This window comes from Dasypus novemcinctus, chromosome 14 (genome assembly GCF_030445035.2).
Source record: "Dasypus novemcinctus isolate mDasNov1 chromosome 14, mDasNov1.1.hap2, whole genome shotgun sequence".
NCBI lineage: Eukaryota > Metazoa > Chordata > Mammalia > Cingulata > Dasypodidae > Dasypus > Dasypus novemcinctus.
This window is the reverse complement of record NC_080686.1, coordinates 76,300,927-76,318,646: the sequence shown is the minus strand read 5'-3', so window position 1 is coordinate 76,318,646 and position 17,720 is coordinate 76,300,927. Positions and strand designations below refer to the sequence as shown.

Genomic DNA, 17,720 nt, shown 5'->3' with positions numbered 1-17,720 from the left:
ATCACAAAAGTATATGGCTTTTTTAAAAAAATGAAAAGAAATTGAAAGTTTCGGTAAGAATAATTACCAATAAAAGAAAATGTAAACTTAATGCAAGAGCCTAGGCTACCAAACCTCACATATTATAATGGTACTTGTCAAGAACCAGGGTGGAGTAAAAGAAGTAATGAAGGAGTAAAAGTGGTTTTTAATTTTGCATAAATATGTAAGTGCATGCTTGCATACTTTTAGGAACTGCAGACTTATTACTTCTGCTCAGATCAGTGTAGAACAAGAGTCATATTGCCTCACCTCTTCTTGTAGTCAGTATTGCTACTTGGAAGAAATCATGGAAAAGAACAAAGCCAAAACTAATTTTTTGGGTATCCCTGGTAAGTAGAGGAAGGAGTGCATGCTGCATTCATGTTTGCTTCTATCCTTGTCTGTAAGGAAGAACTTTAGTCTCTCCAATGAGAAGGAAATTGAGACAATGTTTCCTCTGTTCCCACTAGTATATAAATCCTTACTGGGTTGTATCTTATTCTCATCTAACTTTTAATACCAATAATCTTATCTGATGTACAGTAAGCACTGTAGGAATATGGTATGACATTGTAAACTGTGATTCATTCTTGAATAAATGAATATTTAATCAAATTTTAAACTTTTTACCTCATTTCATGAACATTTATTTGTTTTTATCATGAATATGAATTTTTAAACCTGTCATCCCACTAAATTCCTTGTTGCTCATGAAATGTAGAAGTGCTAAAACAGCCTTCTCAAAGTTCACAGTTCATATCCCTGTTTTATAAAGAATCCCATAAAGAATAAGACTTTTTCCTTCAGAAACCTATTCAAAACAATTTTGTAAGTAATTAACAAGGCATTTTCTTAATCCTTAATAAGAGGGGCTGCTAAACAATTACTCATGTTCAATTTACAATTTATGAAAATGTTACTAAAAGTTAGCTATTATTAGCTAAAATTCAAATGTGAAAAGTTGTTCTGCATTCTCTTGGGGCCACTATTAAGTCTCATAAGCTATTAAACACTTTTTTCTTCTATAATGCTGCAGTGGATGAAATGATTCCTAGTATTGGAAGAGGTCTTTACTCATTCTTGTTATTACCGAGAAGAACCTTAGGCAAAGAGACCGATCCAATTTGTTTCAAGAGAGGAGGTAGATTTGTTCAGTCTCTGACTCTGTTTCTGTGGCTGATTGTATGAATATACTTATTTGTATTTTCAGCATTATGTGGAGGAGATGTTAGAGGACCTAGTGGAACAATCTTATCACCTGGATACCCTGAATTTTACCCAAATTCTCTGAATTGTACATGGACTGTTGATGTAACCCATGGAAAAGGTAATATGCCTCTTTCAATAATAATTTGGCTATCTTCTCAATTTTCAGTGCATCTATTTTTATTTCATTATATCCTTTAAAATGTCACTTCACATCAGCATAAATAGACCAGCACTAAAATATGTAATAATCAAATTTAAATTTTAGTAAGTGCTACAGAGTATTATATTTACTCCTCTAAAATATTATAATATGATCATGTTTTTACCAGGTTGGTGATATAAAAGATATTTATGTTCTTTTTATATATTAAACAAATGTTATGTGAATTTTCATGTCAACAAATGTTAAACAAGATGGCTTTTGTCTCTGGCATAGTGTTAAGAGCTTGATTTCAAAAAATCAATGAGGAGTATGAAGTTCTCTGAAATTCTGAGCCAATTGTTTAAAAAAAGAGTACTTGTTTAAATACACTTGTTTTAAAAATGCTTGTTCATTCATTATAATTACATTTCCCATATAAATTTATAATCACCCTAGATATACATGTACCTCAAATTCCGTAATACAGAACTGCAGATATGTCTCACATGGTTGAAATGACATGAAAAATTGCACTACAAATACAATAGATATTAATAAGTGCTGTTTGAACAAATAAATGAAAGGTCCTGCAGAACAAAATATGGTTCCTCTGTGCGATAAAACCAAACTAGTAAATTGGCAATAGTAAGGTCCTTAACAATGGAAATATTGTAATCCTAATGTCAAAAAAATTGATTAAAATTATTGAACTGGAAATCTCTTCATATTCATCTTTTAGGCAAAGTTAATTTATACTTTTTAAAAATTGCTTTTCAGAAGTAGGTTTCCTTTTAGTTCTGTTGTTATATTGTTCCTTTTGATTTTTACTAATAAAATGTCCACAATAAACAAAAAAACAAAAGCAAAACCAACAAAGAATAAAATCCTACCAATGAGAAAATACAGTTGGAATGTTAAGAAAGAAATCTTGTATTTAATAAAGTTAAATTCATTTTGTTTTCATTAATGAAATTTGGCTTTATAAATTTATATATCATTTCATTGGGGAGAAGATTATTCAGGGACTGTTTTAATTAGATTTCTATAGTGAATTTAGAATATGATTGCAAAAAAATGTTAAAATTGAGTATTCTGGTATTGAACAGCAGAAATGAGGTAGAAGAGTTTGTAAACTGTGATTATTTTTCTCCCAAATACAAGGCTCTTTGCTGGATATTAACCAAAGCATCCTATTATCCAGTGCACAGTGGATTAATGGAGTTTAAAATAAGCTCCCACATATTATACAAGAAAATGGAGGGCTACTTACTGCTTGCTATGTAAATAGAGGTTTAATTAACACTTAAGATTTTGCATCTTCACAGGTTGCAAGTGTTAATTAAATCTGTATTTACATGCAGACTTAGAAGTCTTTCTTTCAAGAACCAACAAAGTTGAAGTACAACTATTCCAAAGTGTGTCCAAAGTTATATGAAGGAGAGTGCCTTAGTTTGCCAGAGGGCTGCCTATGCAAAGTACCAGAAATGTATTGGCTTTTATAAGGAGATTTATTTGGGGTAAAAGCTTACAGTTTTGAGGCCATGAATTGTCCAAACCAAAGCACCATCAGAGATGCTTTCTCACCAAAGTCAGCTTCTGGTGATCCTGGTGTCCTGCCACATGTCGAAGACTGTTTCAAGATATATGTTGAGGACTCTGCCTTCCCCTCCAGAATCTATAATCTCCCAGAGCTCAGTTGTGGGTGACCAGACATAGCCCAACCTCCTCTCTCAGTCTCAGCTGCTCCACTTTCCTCCCTAGTTCAGCTGTGGGCTATCAGGCATATGGTTTGTCTCTTCAGCCTTGACCTGCTCTGTGGACCCAGGCACTTGGAGACTTCATACTTCTGGCGTTCTTCTGATTCCAGACTCTTGGACCTTTCTCAGCCTCTCGAGGCTTCTCCATTTGCCTGCAGTCCTCTCTCTTACATGGCAGGATAGAAATGGTGACTTCCTTTCTCTTTCTTTCTCCCTATGTCTCTATTTGTATAATTTCCAGTAAGGTGGGAGAAATCCAACCTGAGTTACTCTTCACTGATATAGCCCAATCAAATGGGCCCACACCCACAGTTGTGGACAGTTCAAAAATATTATCTTTTTATTTTGGGGATTTACCAAATTCAAACTCTCAGAGATAGTCTCTTAACCTTGAGAGAAATCTTAGAGGTGATGTAGTCACACCCAGCACACCAATTACTTCTACAGCATTCTGGGAACATGATGAACTGGTCTGATATTGATACCTCTACTCCTTGAGAAAACTTAATTATTGTACAGTTCTAATCATTTAAAAATTGTTCTGTAACTGTTCATCTCCGTTCTACCTTCTGAAATTAGACAAATGTAAAACACATAATTTAATACCTGCACCAACCTAAAGGACCTCGAATACACTGAGTCAGTCACTATTCTGTGAACACCACATTTTTCATACTACTATCCCAAACCTTTTCTCCCAGGCTGAACATTTCCAAGTCCTTTAGTTCTTTATCATAAGATGTTATTTTCATTGTCATCACCATTCTAACCACCCTTCTCTGAATGTAGTCCAACGTATCATGTCACTTTAAAATGTGATTTTCCAGAAGTAAACACTGTACAATATGGTCTAACTCCACATAACATATTTGCATTAATGAAGCCTAAATGTGTATTCATTTACTCTTTTCCTGCCATGTCACAATGCTAATTTATAACAAGTATGAAATCTAATAACTCATTTTTCTAAAAGTATTGGAACAGCAAAGTGTAATTAAGGCCAATCCTTAAAATTTTATCAGTGCACAATTGATTTTTTATATCTTCAATCTATTATTTTTCTATCTTTCTATTATGCAGGCTTTCACATTCACTCTTATTTTATTTCATTATTTCAGTTTAGATCCAGAGTTCTTGCGAGATCATTTTGAATCTGGAGTCTCTCATCCAATGTCTTAGCTATCTCTCTATAATATCCACATTTTTTATCTTGGTATCTTTTATGTAGTTTTGAAGGAGTTTCTGATTATAAAATTATGGCATATTAATCATAGAAAAGAAATAACACTTAAAAAGATTTTTAAAATTACTTTTAATCTCATCAATTAGAATCACTGATAAAAGTTTCTTGTAATTCCCTCCAGTCTTTATACAGTTTGCATTGACACAACAAAGAACATGCCATGTATGTATGGTTTCATAGTCTTCTGGAATCACTTACATTATAAACTAAGAATTTTTCTTTAAAAAATACATGATCTTCACGACTTTATTAAGGGGATTATGAGAATCTTAACTAGGAATATATAAGGATATAATTAGTTATATCCTTATATCTGTCCTATTTTTCTTCCCCGTTTAACATTAAGCCAAGGTGTTTAAATACATGTAATTGTTCACTAGTTTCAAATTCAGTTAGACACAGTCTATATTGCTCCTTGTTTACAATGGTACCTATCTTAGTTTCCTAGTAACAATAGTACCACAAACTGGATGGCTTAGAGCAAAAGGAAGTTATTGTCTTACAGTTCTGGAGGCTAGAAATCTAAAATCAAGATGTCTGAAGAGTGATGTTTCATTCAATGTCTGTTGGGGAAAATCTGTTCCACACACCTCTCTCATGGCTTCTCATGGTTTTCTGGCAATCTGTGGCATTTTCTGACTCAGATGATATGTCTGTGTCCAGATTTTCTCTTTATTAAGACACCTGTCACATTGGATTAAGGATCCACCCTACTTCAGTAAGATCTCATTTTAATTTGCCTAATTCCATCTGTAACCACCCTAATTCTAGATTCTGAACTTCACATTCTGAATTACTGAGGAGTAGGATTTCGACATATCATTTTTTAAAAAATGTGTGTTTTTTTTTAAAGAAGCTTAGATTACATAAATGTTATATAAAAAATATATGGGATTCCCATATACCCCATCCCTTCCCCCTCCCACAATTTCCCACATTAACAACATCTTTCATTTGTGAGGTACATTTGTTACAACTGATGAACACATGTTGAAGCATTGTACTAAGCAAGGACTACAGTTCAAAGTTTACCCTTTGCTCTGCATAGTGTTATAGATTTTGCAAAATTTATAAAGTCCTGTATCCATCATTGAAATGTAATGCAGGAAAATTCCAATTTCCCCCCAAAAATGCCCCCATGTTGCACATATTCTTTCCTTTCCCTTCCTTCAGAACCTCTGGTGGCAACTGCCTTTATATCAAAGATGCAAATTCTTCCATTGCTAGAATAATAAGTATACTTTAGTTCATAATTGTTTCCCTCCCTTATATTTGTTCATTCCTCACCCTGGAGGATTTGGGAATGGGGATGCCTACCCTGCCTCCGATTGAGAGGGAGCTTGGATCCCATGGAAGAGATGGATGGAACTGTAGTTGCAGACACTCTCTACTTTCTGAATGAATGTTGTCATCTTCCTTTTGTCAGTTGTCCTGCATGAGTCTGATGAACTGGAGAGTAAGTGTTGCAACTCTGCTGAGATTCAGGACTCAACCAGAATATGAATAGACCAAAGGTTTAAGTCTCTGGGACATATATTTAACAAGTATAGTGCTAATTATAGGTTCAAATAAAATGGGGAAGAAGAGGCATTTGTAGGGAAATTATAAATGAGTCTAACTCTGTTACAATAGTGTAAGGCCTGTTGACAGGGTAGAGAATTCCTGAGATATGGTGTCTAGATATCTCTGGAGCCCTCATGAGTCCCACTGTTTGAGACACTGTTTACCATGGCATTCAATAAGATCCTGCTGAGACATGCATAAGCACAACCTCTGGACTCATTTTGAAATTTCTTAGCCATAAAAACCCATTTGTATTTAATATTTACCCTTTTGATCAAGGTCTTTTTCCAGAGTCATAGCTAGTGCTTGGTAATAATCCCTCAGTTTCAGGGAGGATCATCCCTGAGAGTCATGTCCCACAGCAGGGGACAGAAGGTAATGAGTTTATATGCTAAGTTTGGCTTGGACAGGGACCACATTTGAACCAAAAGAAGGCTTTCAGGAAGTAACTCTTAGGCAATATATAATGCTATCCTGTTTGAATTTCATAAGGAAAGGTTCATAAGTACAACTATCAATATCAAGCGCCTGACCTAATACGCTGTCCTTCTTCACTAGACACAGCCCATGTATTCGGGGATTCTTGCTGCTCTATTAGAAAATGTGGGCTTCTCAGGATGGTAAAACATACATTTTTGAGAGACACAATTCAAGTTTTGACAATACCATAAGAAATTTTTCTTAAATGTGTTCTAGAAATCAAGATGCTATTATGCTTTACTTACCTCCCAAGCTCTAGCTATAAGGTGCTACTCTGAAGGCTCCCAGAATGGCTGCTGGCTTGGGGCTGTGGTGGTAGCAGAAGATGGTTGCACCCGGCAGGGGCTGGCAGCCTTCCTCAGCCTGGTGAAGTACTTTGCAGGAGGAGGATGGGTACTTGAAACATAGGCTGCTGTTAGCTTAGTTATATTTGAGAGCACAGAGATGTCTTCAGGATGTTTCTGGTGAAGATTAAAAATATGATCTGCAAAGGAGTTTCTTGGATTATTTGAAATTTTCAGGAGTCTGAGAAGTACCGAAATATTTGTCTTTGGATAGCTGTAAAATACATGTCTAAAACAAAATGGATATAAAGAAATATATTTTCTTTACTGTGAAAAATAATATGTAGTTTTCCGGAGACTGTGAGAAAAAAATACATAAAAAAAAGTAGAGGCTCTTAGATGTGAGATTGTCCTTAAATAAAGCATAGTACTGATCTTTAAATTCACAGATGAAAAATCAGACAAACAAACAGATGTTTTCAAAGAGTCAAATGGACCCTGAAGGCAACTAAAACCTAGATATTTTGACTCACCCCAAATGTCTTTTCATATTGTTATATCACATTTTTATTGTTGTACATAAATAAAATTCTAAAGTAATTTTAAAATAATTCAGATTCATGACTGTAACATAAATTACCTTAATAAGGATTGATGAATTCCAAAAAGAAATATTGGATTATGTTTGTAAACTTACCTTTTCCTCTGGGCATATTAGATTATATTGAATTCATAGGATTATTTGATTAAGTAATTATGTAAACCTCTTGTGCCAGTAGGGCGTTGAGTCCCCACCTTTTGGTGGGCAGGGACTCACAGATAAAAGGAACGGTAAAGGACAGAGTTAAGGTTTTTGATGTTGGAGTTTTAATGTTGGAGTTTGATGCTGAAGCCTTAAACTGGAGTCCCGGGAAGTAAGCTCACAGAAGAAAGAGAAGCAAGACCTTGGAAGGGAGGAACCAAGGAAACCTGAACCCTCGCAGATGTCAGCAGCCATCTTACTCCAACACATGAAAATAGGCTTTCGTGAGGGAGGTAACTTATGCTTTATGGCTTGGTATCTGTAAGCTCCTACCCCAAATAAATACCCTTTATAAAAACCAGCAAATTTCTGGTATTTTGCATCAGCACCCCTTTGGCTGACTAATACACACCTTTATACTGCTTAGCAGAATATTTTGAAATTTTGGTTTATGAGTCTTTTTCCTCAGATAGACCAAGAGTTATTTTTTGTCTTATCAATAGTTACATTCCATAATGCCTAGAATATAGCATGTTCTTAATATAATTTTTTGTTGGGATTAATTGACCATTACTGGAGCTTTGACGTTCTTAAGTTGTTTTCTGCAGTAGTGACAACACATTCTATAATTTAAGCCATAATCTGATAAATAACAGCTTCCTTTTACAAAGTGGCTGGCCAAGGCAAAGCGACATGAAAAAAAAGCAAAACAAAAGAAAACAACTTAGTTTTCATTTTGGAGGACTGAACAATAACAACTAACCAACACCTACTGAGCCCTCCCCTGAACCAAGCACTGTGTGAAATCATTATTATATGATGTCTAATTTAAATTTCAAGACAACCTTATTAGAGCCCATTTTACAGATGGGGAAACTGAAGCTGAGAGAAGCTAAGTAATACTTGGCAGCAGTATTGTTTGCATCTCTAATAGGATTTTTAAATTTTCCTACAGTTTAATTCATATATATATATATCAAAATAAGCACTTTGTTCTAAAAAAAATGCAAATTGTATACACATTTTTTTTTTAAAGATTTATTTATTTATTTCTCTCCCCTTACCCCACTCCCCGCCCCAGCTGTCTGTTCTCTGTGTCTATTTGCTGCGTCTTCTTTGTCAGCTTCTGTTGTTGTCAGCAACAAGGGAATTTGTGTTTCTTTTTGTTGCATCAACTTGTTGTGTCAGCTCTCCATGTGTGCGGCACCATTCCTGGGCAGGCTGCACTTTCTTTCGCACTGGGCGGCAATCCTTAAGGGGTGCACACCTCGCGCGTGGGGCTCCCCTACCCGGGGGACACCCCTGCGTGGCAGGACACTCCTTGTGCGCATCAGCACTGCACATGGGCCAGCTCCACACGGGTCAAGGAGGCCCGGGGTTTGAACTGCGGACCTCCCAAGTGGTAGATGGACGCCCTAACCACTGGGCCAAGTCCGCTGCCTGCATATTATTTTTTAAGGTCATTTCCCTTTCTAATCATCTGTTATCTACTTTTTCTTAGTTTTACTCTACAGCTGAAATCAGACTGATTTATTTAAACATTTTACTGTAAAGGTGTTCTTTAAATTTAGATAATAGCTAATCAAGATGACAAAGAATCTTTTCCTTGCCATGGACATTCAATTCCCATTCACATCTGGTTAGTAGCAATTAACACTTTTATACTGAAGAATATTTGAAAGACAGACTCAATTTCTGGACTCCCTCTAAAAGGACATTGATATTCTTGCTCGTGGCAGAAAAGAAAATTCTGTTAAGTTTTGAAAAAAAGTTTTGTCAAACTAGTAATAATATCATTGTGCATCTTCAAATGGTTTTCCCAAATCTCAATTCATTCATTATACATTTAAAACCTTGGCTTTTCATTGTTTGTGTTTTTAGCTTACTTGTTTTTGTTAATTTTCTATCACTATTTTTTAATCTATGAGGATTCCAAGAATTTATAGCATTTGGAACTAAAATATAAAAGAGTAATATTTTTTTTTAACTACTTTAGGACTTAAGAATTCCTAAAAAAAAAAAATACATTTTGGTGAAGATTGTAGGTCAATTAAAATAAATAAAGCATTTCAATAGAAGAATGCACATGGAGTCATTCTTGATTCTGTATGGTGCCTTACACAGAGTACATTGTGTGTATACACACATGTGTACATACAATTGCTAGCTTTGAATGTGTGTTCTAGAAAATATTTTTTATAACTAACATGAGATCACAGTGCAATAACAGTACACTCATTCAAATGGAACAAGTGAAAAAATAAAAAATTATGTCAGAGAAGATGTGTAGCAGCCAGACCTCTCATACACTGTGTGATAAAAATGTAAATTGGCACAGCCCCTTTGTAAAACTGTTTGGCAATACTAAAGCTGTACACATATATTCAACATGGTCCAGTAATTCTACTCCTAGATATGTATTCAACAGAAATAATTCCATATGTTCATCATAAGTCTTGTACTCAAATGTTCACAGCAGCACTATCTGCATTTTTGCCATACTGAAAACTATCTAAATGACTATCAACACTTGAACAGATAAATGAATGTGGTATGTTCACGAAATGGAATACATCACCGAAAATAAACAGGTTACAACCAAACACAACAGAAATGAATCTCACAAACATAATGTTGAGTAAAAAAAAGTCAAAAGAGCCATGATGTGTGTTTCCGTAACATAAACTATTATGTTTGTGTGTAGTCAGTAAACTATTCTCTGTGCTATTAGAAATTGAGAGTGTAGTTACCTTTGGCAAAGTGAAGTGACAGAAAAGTATGAAGGGAGTGCTGAGTATTACTATGTGCTCTTTTTATGTTACTTGAGTGTCTTAGAGGAGGAAGTGGAGATATAATGTAAACCATTCACCATAAAGCTTTACTCCTATTATAAACATGAAAAGATTTTCCTTGAAATTTTCAGAAAATTCAGGTTTTTTGAGAATCAATTCTTCAGACATTACTTTTTAAAACATTTTTATTACAGAGGTTTTGAACTTACAAAACATTCATGCACATGTGTGGAATTCCCATACAATACCCCTCCACAAACACACTACATTGTTGTGGAAAATTTGTTACTAATCATGAGATATCAGATTATTACCACTAAGTATGGTCTATACTATACATTTGGTATATTTTTTGATGCCTCCCTATTATTAGCATAGTACATCTTTGGCATTGATGCAAAAATATTACATTATTGCTGTTAACTATGGTCCATAGGTTGTATTTTCTCCATGTTTCTCCCACATTCTTGCCCCCTTGCAATAACGTTGTATATTTCTTCTAGTTCATAGAAGGACATTACTGTATTTGTACTATTAACCATGATTCTCATCCACCTCGGGATCATTGTGTTATTCAGTCCTCAGATTACTCTCTAGCTTTCTTTTAATTGACATTTACATCCCTAGACTACACTTTTCAGCCACAATCCCATTTGTAAATGAGCTGCGTTAGTTCTCATTATAATGTGTTACCATCAAATTTTGCATTTCTACATTTTCACAGTTTGAAATTTCTACATACATTAAGCATCAGTACCCCATCAATCTCAGTCCTCCTCTTATTTCCTAATAACCTATACTCTACACTTTGATTCAATGCATTTATTCTTTGTGTTTAGTGCATATTAGTGAGACCATGCAAATTTCTCTTTTTGTGTCTAGCTTATTTCACTTAGCATGATGTTTTCAAATTTCAAACATGTTACCATATGTGTCCCAATTTCATTTCTTCTTATAACAGCATAGTATTCCATCATGCATTTACCACTTTTTGTTTATCCATTCATTGGAGGATAGATACTTGGTTTGTTTCCATCTTTTGGCAATTGTGAATAACACTGCTATGAACATCAATGTACAAATGTCTGTTCAAGTCCCAGTTTTCAGCTCTTCTGGATATATTTATTGTAGAAAAATTGCTGGATCATATGGCAGTTCTAGATTTAGTTTCCTGTGGAACCACTAAACTGTCTTCCATAGAGGCTGCACTATTTTACATTCCCACCAACAGTGGAGAGTTCCTATTTCTCCACCTCCTCTCCAGCACTTATTGCTTTTTGTTTTGTTTTGTTTGAATATTGGCATTTTATGCAGTGTGAAATATCTCATTGTTTTGATTTGCACTTCCCTAATAGCTAGTGATATGAACATTTTTTCCTGTCCTTTGTGACCACTTGTATTTCCTCTTTGGAGAGATGTATATTTAAGTCATTTACCCATTTTTTAATTGTATTGCTTGCTCTTTATTGTTGAGTTGTATGATCTCTTTATATAGAATGAAAATCAAACCCTTATTGGATATGTGGTTTCCAAATATTTTATCCCATTGGGTAGGTTGCCTTTTCACCTTCTTCATAAAGTCTTTTGACTTGCCAAAGTACTTAAATTTTAAGAGGTCCCATTTATCCATGTATACATTCCTTGCTCATGCTTTCAGTGTAAGGTTTAAGAATCCTCCATCTACCAATAGGTCCTGAAGATGCTTTCCTTCATTTTCTTCTGGAAGCTTTATGGGTCTAGCTTTTATATTCAGGTCTTTGATCCATGTTCAGTTAATTTTTGCATAAGATGTGAGATAGGGGTTCTCTTCATTCTTTTGGGTATGAATATCCAGTTCTCCCAACACCATATGTTGAATAGACTCTTACGTTCAGCTGGATATGTTTGACAGCCTTGTCAAAAACCACTTCACCATATTTATGAGGGTCTGTTTCTGAACCATCAATTCAGTTCCATTGGTCTGTCTGTCTATCTTTATGTCAATCTTATGCTGTTTTACTGCTGTAGTTAGGTAATATGATTTAAAGTCTGGAAGTAAGAGACCTCCATCTTTGCTATTCCTTTTTAAGATGTTTCTGGTTACTCCAAATAAATAAATACCTTTCCAAATAAATTTGGTAACTGTGTTTTCCATTTAAAAAATGCTGGTAGATTTTTTTCAGGATTGTCTTGAACCTGTATATCATTTTGAATGGAATTAGCATCTTAAGGATATTTAGTCTTCCAATCCTTGAGCATAGAATGTTCTTCTATTTATTTAGGTCTTTTAAAATTTCTTTTAGCAATGCATTGTAGTTTTCTGAATACAAGTACATTACATACTTGATTAGATTTATTCCCAAATATTAGATTCTTTTTGTTGCTATTGTAAAGGGAATTTTATTTCTGATTTCTTCCTCATATTTCACATTACTAGTATACAGAAACAGGACTGATTTTTGCATATTAATCTTGTATCTTGCCATTCTACTGAAATCACTTATTAGCCCTAGCAATTTTGTGTAGATTTTTGGTGATTTTCTAGGTATATGATTATGTCATCTGCAAATAGTTAAAGACATATTTCTTCATTTCTGTTTTGGATTTTTTTTATTTCTTTTTATTGCCTGATTGTTCTAGCTAGAATCTCTAGCACTATATTGAACAACATTGGTGACAGTGGGCATCCTTGAGTTGTTCCCCATCTCAGTAGAAGAGCTTTCAGTCATTCACCATTTGGTACAATGATACTTGTGCTTTCTTCATATTTGGCCCTTATCATGTTGAGAAATTGTCCTTCAACTCCTATCTTTTGTAGTATTTTTTTCAAGAAAGGATGTTATATTTTGTCAAATGCTTTTTCTGCATTAATCGATAGGATCATGTGATTTTTTTTCTTTGATTTATTCATTTGGTCTATTATGTTGATTGATTTTCTTGTGTTAAACCACTGTGCAAATATTTTGTTGAGGATTTTTGCATCTGTATTCTTTAGGGAAATGGGTCTATAATTTTCTTTTTTTGGTACTATCTTTACCAGGCTTTGGTATTAGGGTGATATTGACTCCACAGAATGAGTCTGTTAGTTTTTTTTTTTGGTCAGTTTTATGGAAGAGTTTGTATAAGATTGGTATTAAATCTTCTTTGAATGCTTGGTAGAACTCATCTATGAAAATATTGGTCCTGGGCTTTTCATTTTGGGGAGTTGTTTGATGACTGTTTTAATCTCTTTACTTGTGATTGGTTGAGATCTTCTGTTTCTTCTAGGGTCAGGATAGGTTTTTCATATGTTCCTATGATTTCTTCCATTTCACCAACATTGTCTATGTTCTATTGTCTATCCTCTTATGATGACTTTTATTTCTGTGGGGTCAATAGTAACATCCCCGTTTTTATTTTTTATTTTATTTCATATTCTCACTTTTTTTCCTTGTCTAGCTAAGGTTTTGTGAATTTTGTTAATCTCAAAGAGCTGACTTTGGTTTTGTTTATTATCTTTTTTTTCCTCAATTTAATTTAATTATGCTCTAATCTTTATTTCATTCTTTCTGCTTGCTTTGTGAATTGTTTGCTGTTCTTTTTCTATTTCTTCAGCTGTGCAGTTAGGTCAATGATTTTAGCTCTTTCTTCCTTTTTAAATGTAAACATTGAAGTCTACAAATTTCCTTCTCAGCCCTGCTTTTGCTGCATCTCATAGGTTCTGATATGTGTGCTCTCATTGTCATCCCTCTCAAGATATTTATTGCTTTATCTTGCAATTTCTTCTTTGACCCACAGATCATTTAAGAAAATGTTGTTTAATCTCCACATATTTGTGATTTATCTTTTTTTCCACCTGTTGTTGATTTCCAACTTTGTTCTATTATGATCAGAGAAAGAGCTTTGTACAATTTTGACCTTGTTGATTTTATTGAGATCTACTCTGTGACCCAATGTATGATCTATCCTGGAGAAAGATCCATGATAACTTGAGAAAGTTTTATATCCTGCTCTTTGGGGGTGTTATGTTCTGTATATCTCTATTAGGTTTAGTCCATTTGTCCTATTTTTCAAGCTCTCTCTTTCTTTATTGATCTTCTGCCCAGATGTACTAGCTAATGCTGCGAGTGTTATATTGAACTCTCCACCAATTATTATAGAGACATCTATTTCTCCCTTCAGTTTTGCCAGTGTTTTCTTCATGTAATTTGGGGCATCCTGGTTCAGCACATATACATTTACAATAGTTATTTCATTCTGGTCAATTACCCCTTTTATTAATATATAGTATTCTTCCTTGTATCTAATAATATATTTGCTTTTAAAGTCTTTTTCATCTGATATAAATATAGCTACTCCTACTTTTTGTTTGCTTTTTGTTTATTTGTTTACTGCATGTGTGGAATATCTTTTTCTGGGCTTTCACTTTCAATCTGCTGGTATCCTTGGGTGTGAGGGGAGTGTTCTATAGACAGCATATAAATGGCTCATATTTTCTTATCCATCCTGAGATTCTGTGTCTTTGATTTGGGAGTTTAATCCATTAACATTCAATTGTATTACTTTAAAGGCATTTCTGACTTTACCTATTTTTACTTTTGGGTTTTATCTGCCATATTTTATTTTCAACACTCTTTTTACAACTTTAGTTACTTCTACAGATTAATCTTCATTTCTAGATTCTTCTCCAATCCTCTCCCTTGTCTTTTCTTTTCAGACTCTAGCTCTCCCTTTAGTATTTCTTGCAAAGTCAGTCTCTTGGTCACAAACTCTCTCAGTTTCTGTTTACCTATGAATATTCTAAACTCACCTTCATTTTTTGGAAGTTAATCTTGCTAGATATAAGATTCATGACTGGCAGTTTTTCTTTTCAGAATCTTAAATATATCATACCAATGCCTTCTTGTCTCCACGTTTTCTGATGAGAAATAAACACTTAATCTTATGGGTGTTCCTTGAATGTGATGCATCACATTTTTTTGCTGCTCTCAGAATTATCTCTTTGTGTTTGGCATTTGACATTCTGATTAGTATGTGTCTTAGAGTAGTCCTATTCAGATTTATTTGGATGGGATTACATTGTGCTTCTTAGACTTGAATATCTATATTCTCCAACAGGGTTGGGAAATTTTCTGCCATTATTTCTTCAAATATTCCTTTTGCGTTTTTTCCCTAATCTTCTACTTCTGGAACACCCATAACACATATGTTTGCACATTTCTTGCTGTCATTTAGTTCCCTGAGAACCTGTTCAAATTTTTGCCTATTCTTTTCCTTATCTGTTCTTTTGTATGTTTGCTTTAGGAAGCCATGTCTTCAAGCTCACAAGTTCACTGCTTCTTTTTTCTGCCTCCTCAAATCTGCTGATGTACACCTCTAGTGTATGTTTAATTTCATTTATTGTGCCTTTCATTCCCATAAGTTCTATGTATGCTTTTAAATTCTTTGTGCTCACCCAGTATCATAGTATCCTTACTCTCTTTAGCTATTTCATTGAACTTATTAAGTATATTTGTTTGAACCTCCATAATTAGTTATCCCAACTCTTTTATGTCATTTGGAGGCTTATCATGTTTCTTTGGGACTTATCTTCCTGTTTCTTGTATAGAATGCAATATTTGCTGGTGTCTTGTTATCTGGCTTACTAGCTTTATTTATTCTGGGTACAGTTTCCCTCTTACTTTAGGATTTTCTTGCCCTTTCTCCCTTGCTGGTTGTGTATTAGAAGCCAATAATGTAGTTGGTACTGTAAGCTTTGGAAGCTGAAGCTTCCTGTGTTGCCCCATGAACCACTGAAGCCTCTCACCTTTCTCTTCTGTCAGTGGTAGGGAAGGAGCCTCAGCCATGTGTAGTAACCTATACTGTGTAGGACAAGATGGTCTGTAGTTGCCCAGAGAGACTGATGGAGATTCACCCTCTTCCTCCCCTGCCTGGACAGGGATGGAGCTGCAGGTGTAGACAGAAAACTAAGCAATGCAGGTCAAAACTGACTGAAGTTGACTACGTAGATTAACATAGGTCTTGTCCCCCTCCTTCTCTGACAGAAATGGTGATCGACCTGCCAGACTGCTCGACAATCTAATCCATATGGGCCAAAAGTGCCTGCATTTGCCCTGAGTGGCTAAGGGAGTACTGTCCCTTCTGCACTTAGAGAGGTGAGGGTGGAACCAAAGGGGCCCAACAGATGAAGCGGTGCAGGCCAAAAGAACTTGCAGTTGCCTAGAGAGGCTGAGGAAACACAGCTCCCTTCCTCTCCTATTGGGGGCCAGGAATGGAGCCACAGGTGGCTGAATATCCAGTCTCTATGGGCTGAAGGCACCTGCAGCAGCCCAGAGAGGCTTAGGAAACACCAGCCTCCTCCTTTCCTATGGTAGAGGCAGGGATGGAATTGAAGGCCCTCATCAAACCATCCTATTGGATAGTATGGGGGTGGAGCTCCAGGTGTTCAGCAGACCAGTCTGTACAGGGCAAAAGTGCCTGCAGTTGTCCAGAGACTGAGGAATCATAACTCACCTCCTATCCTATTGGGGGGCAGGGATGAAGCTGCCGGTGCCTGAGTATCCAGTCTGTGTGGGATGAAAGCACCTGCAGTTGTCCAGAGAGGCTGAAGAAACACCAGCCTCCTCCTTTCCTATGGTAGGGGCAGGGATGGAATTTAAGACCCTCATCAAACCAGTCTGTGCAGGCCAAAAGTGCCTGCAGTTGCCCAGAGAGGCTGAGGAAATACAGCTCCCCTCCTATCCTATTTGGGAACAGGTATGGAGCCCCAAGTGTTAACTCTATCCAATCTGTGCTGACTAGAATCACCTACAGTGATGCAGGCCCCCTCCCACCCTGCTTCCTCACTGCCAGATTTAGCTAGGGTGGAAAGAAGCTGGTCTCTTCTATCACTGTGATTTTCAATCAGTTCTGCTACCCTTAAGCTGGGTGTGGAGTTAAAATGGTGGCTACCAGCTTCTTTTCAATTTGGACAAATTCAAACTTTAGTTAAGTAGGATTATTCTTTAGCCAGCTGAATTTACTAATCAGTAGCTGAAGTCAATGCCTAACTGACTCTTCCTTCCCTGATTTTTGGAAATGGAGCATCCAACTCTGGCCACAGACTAGCTCTTGAGGTAATGTGTACCACCCGTGTAAGATGGGCACTGGCTTCAGCAGCTGGAATGCTCTACTCATGAATCTTCACTGCAGATGGGTAGTCTCCTCTTTCCATTCTTTCAAAGGTACTGCAGGATGCTCTTTTGGTCTCCCAGGCCCACCAAACTGGTGCTGTAGATAGCTCTGGGTAATTACTAACTGCCCTGTAGGACAAGCTGACACTTAGAGCTCCTTACTCTGATGCCATCTTGCCCTACCCCCAAGTATTGATTTTTAAATTTTATTTCCAAATCTTTTTAAGACATGATTTACTATATCTCTTATAAAGGAACTGAAGGGGGGGGGAGTCAAAAGAAGAATAATATTATTTTATATTGTTTGAATAACTTGTAGACATGCATTTAATTTTCAGAAGGGGAAAAAACCCCACA

At 35.6% G+C, this 17,720-nt stretch overlaps 1 protein-coding gene across 2 annotated transcripts in view; it reads left to right on the top strand.

Annotated features, from left to right (window-relative positions):
- Positions 1 to 17,720, top strand: part of CSMD3 (CUB and Sushi multiple domains 3) — a 1,328,729-nt gene that overhangs the window by 825,521 nt on the left and 485,488 nt on the right. For both annotated transcript variants that reach the window (XM_058275930.2, XM_058275932.2), the window contains one exon: positions 1,232 to 1,348. In XM_058275930.2, coding sequence (XP_058131913.1) covers positions 1,232 to 1,348 — 117 coding nt within the window. The remainder of the gene's footprint in view (positions 1 to 1,231; positions 1,349 to 17,720) is intronic.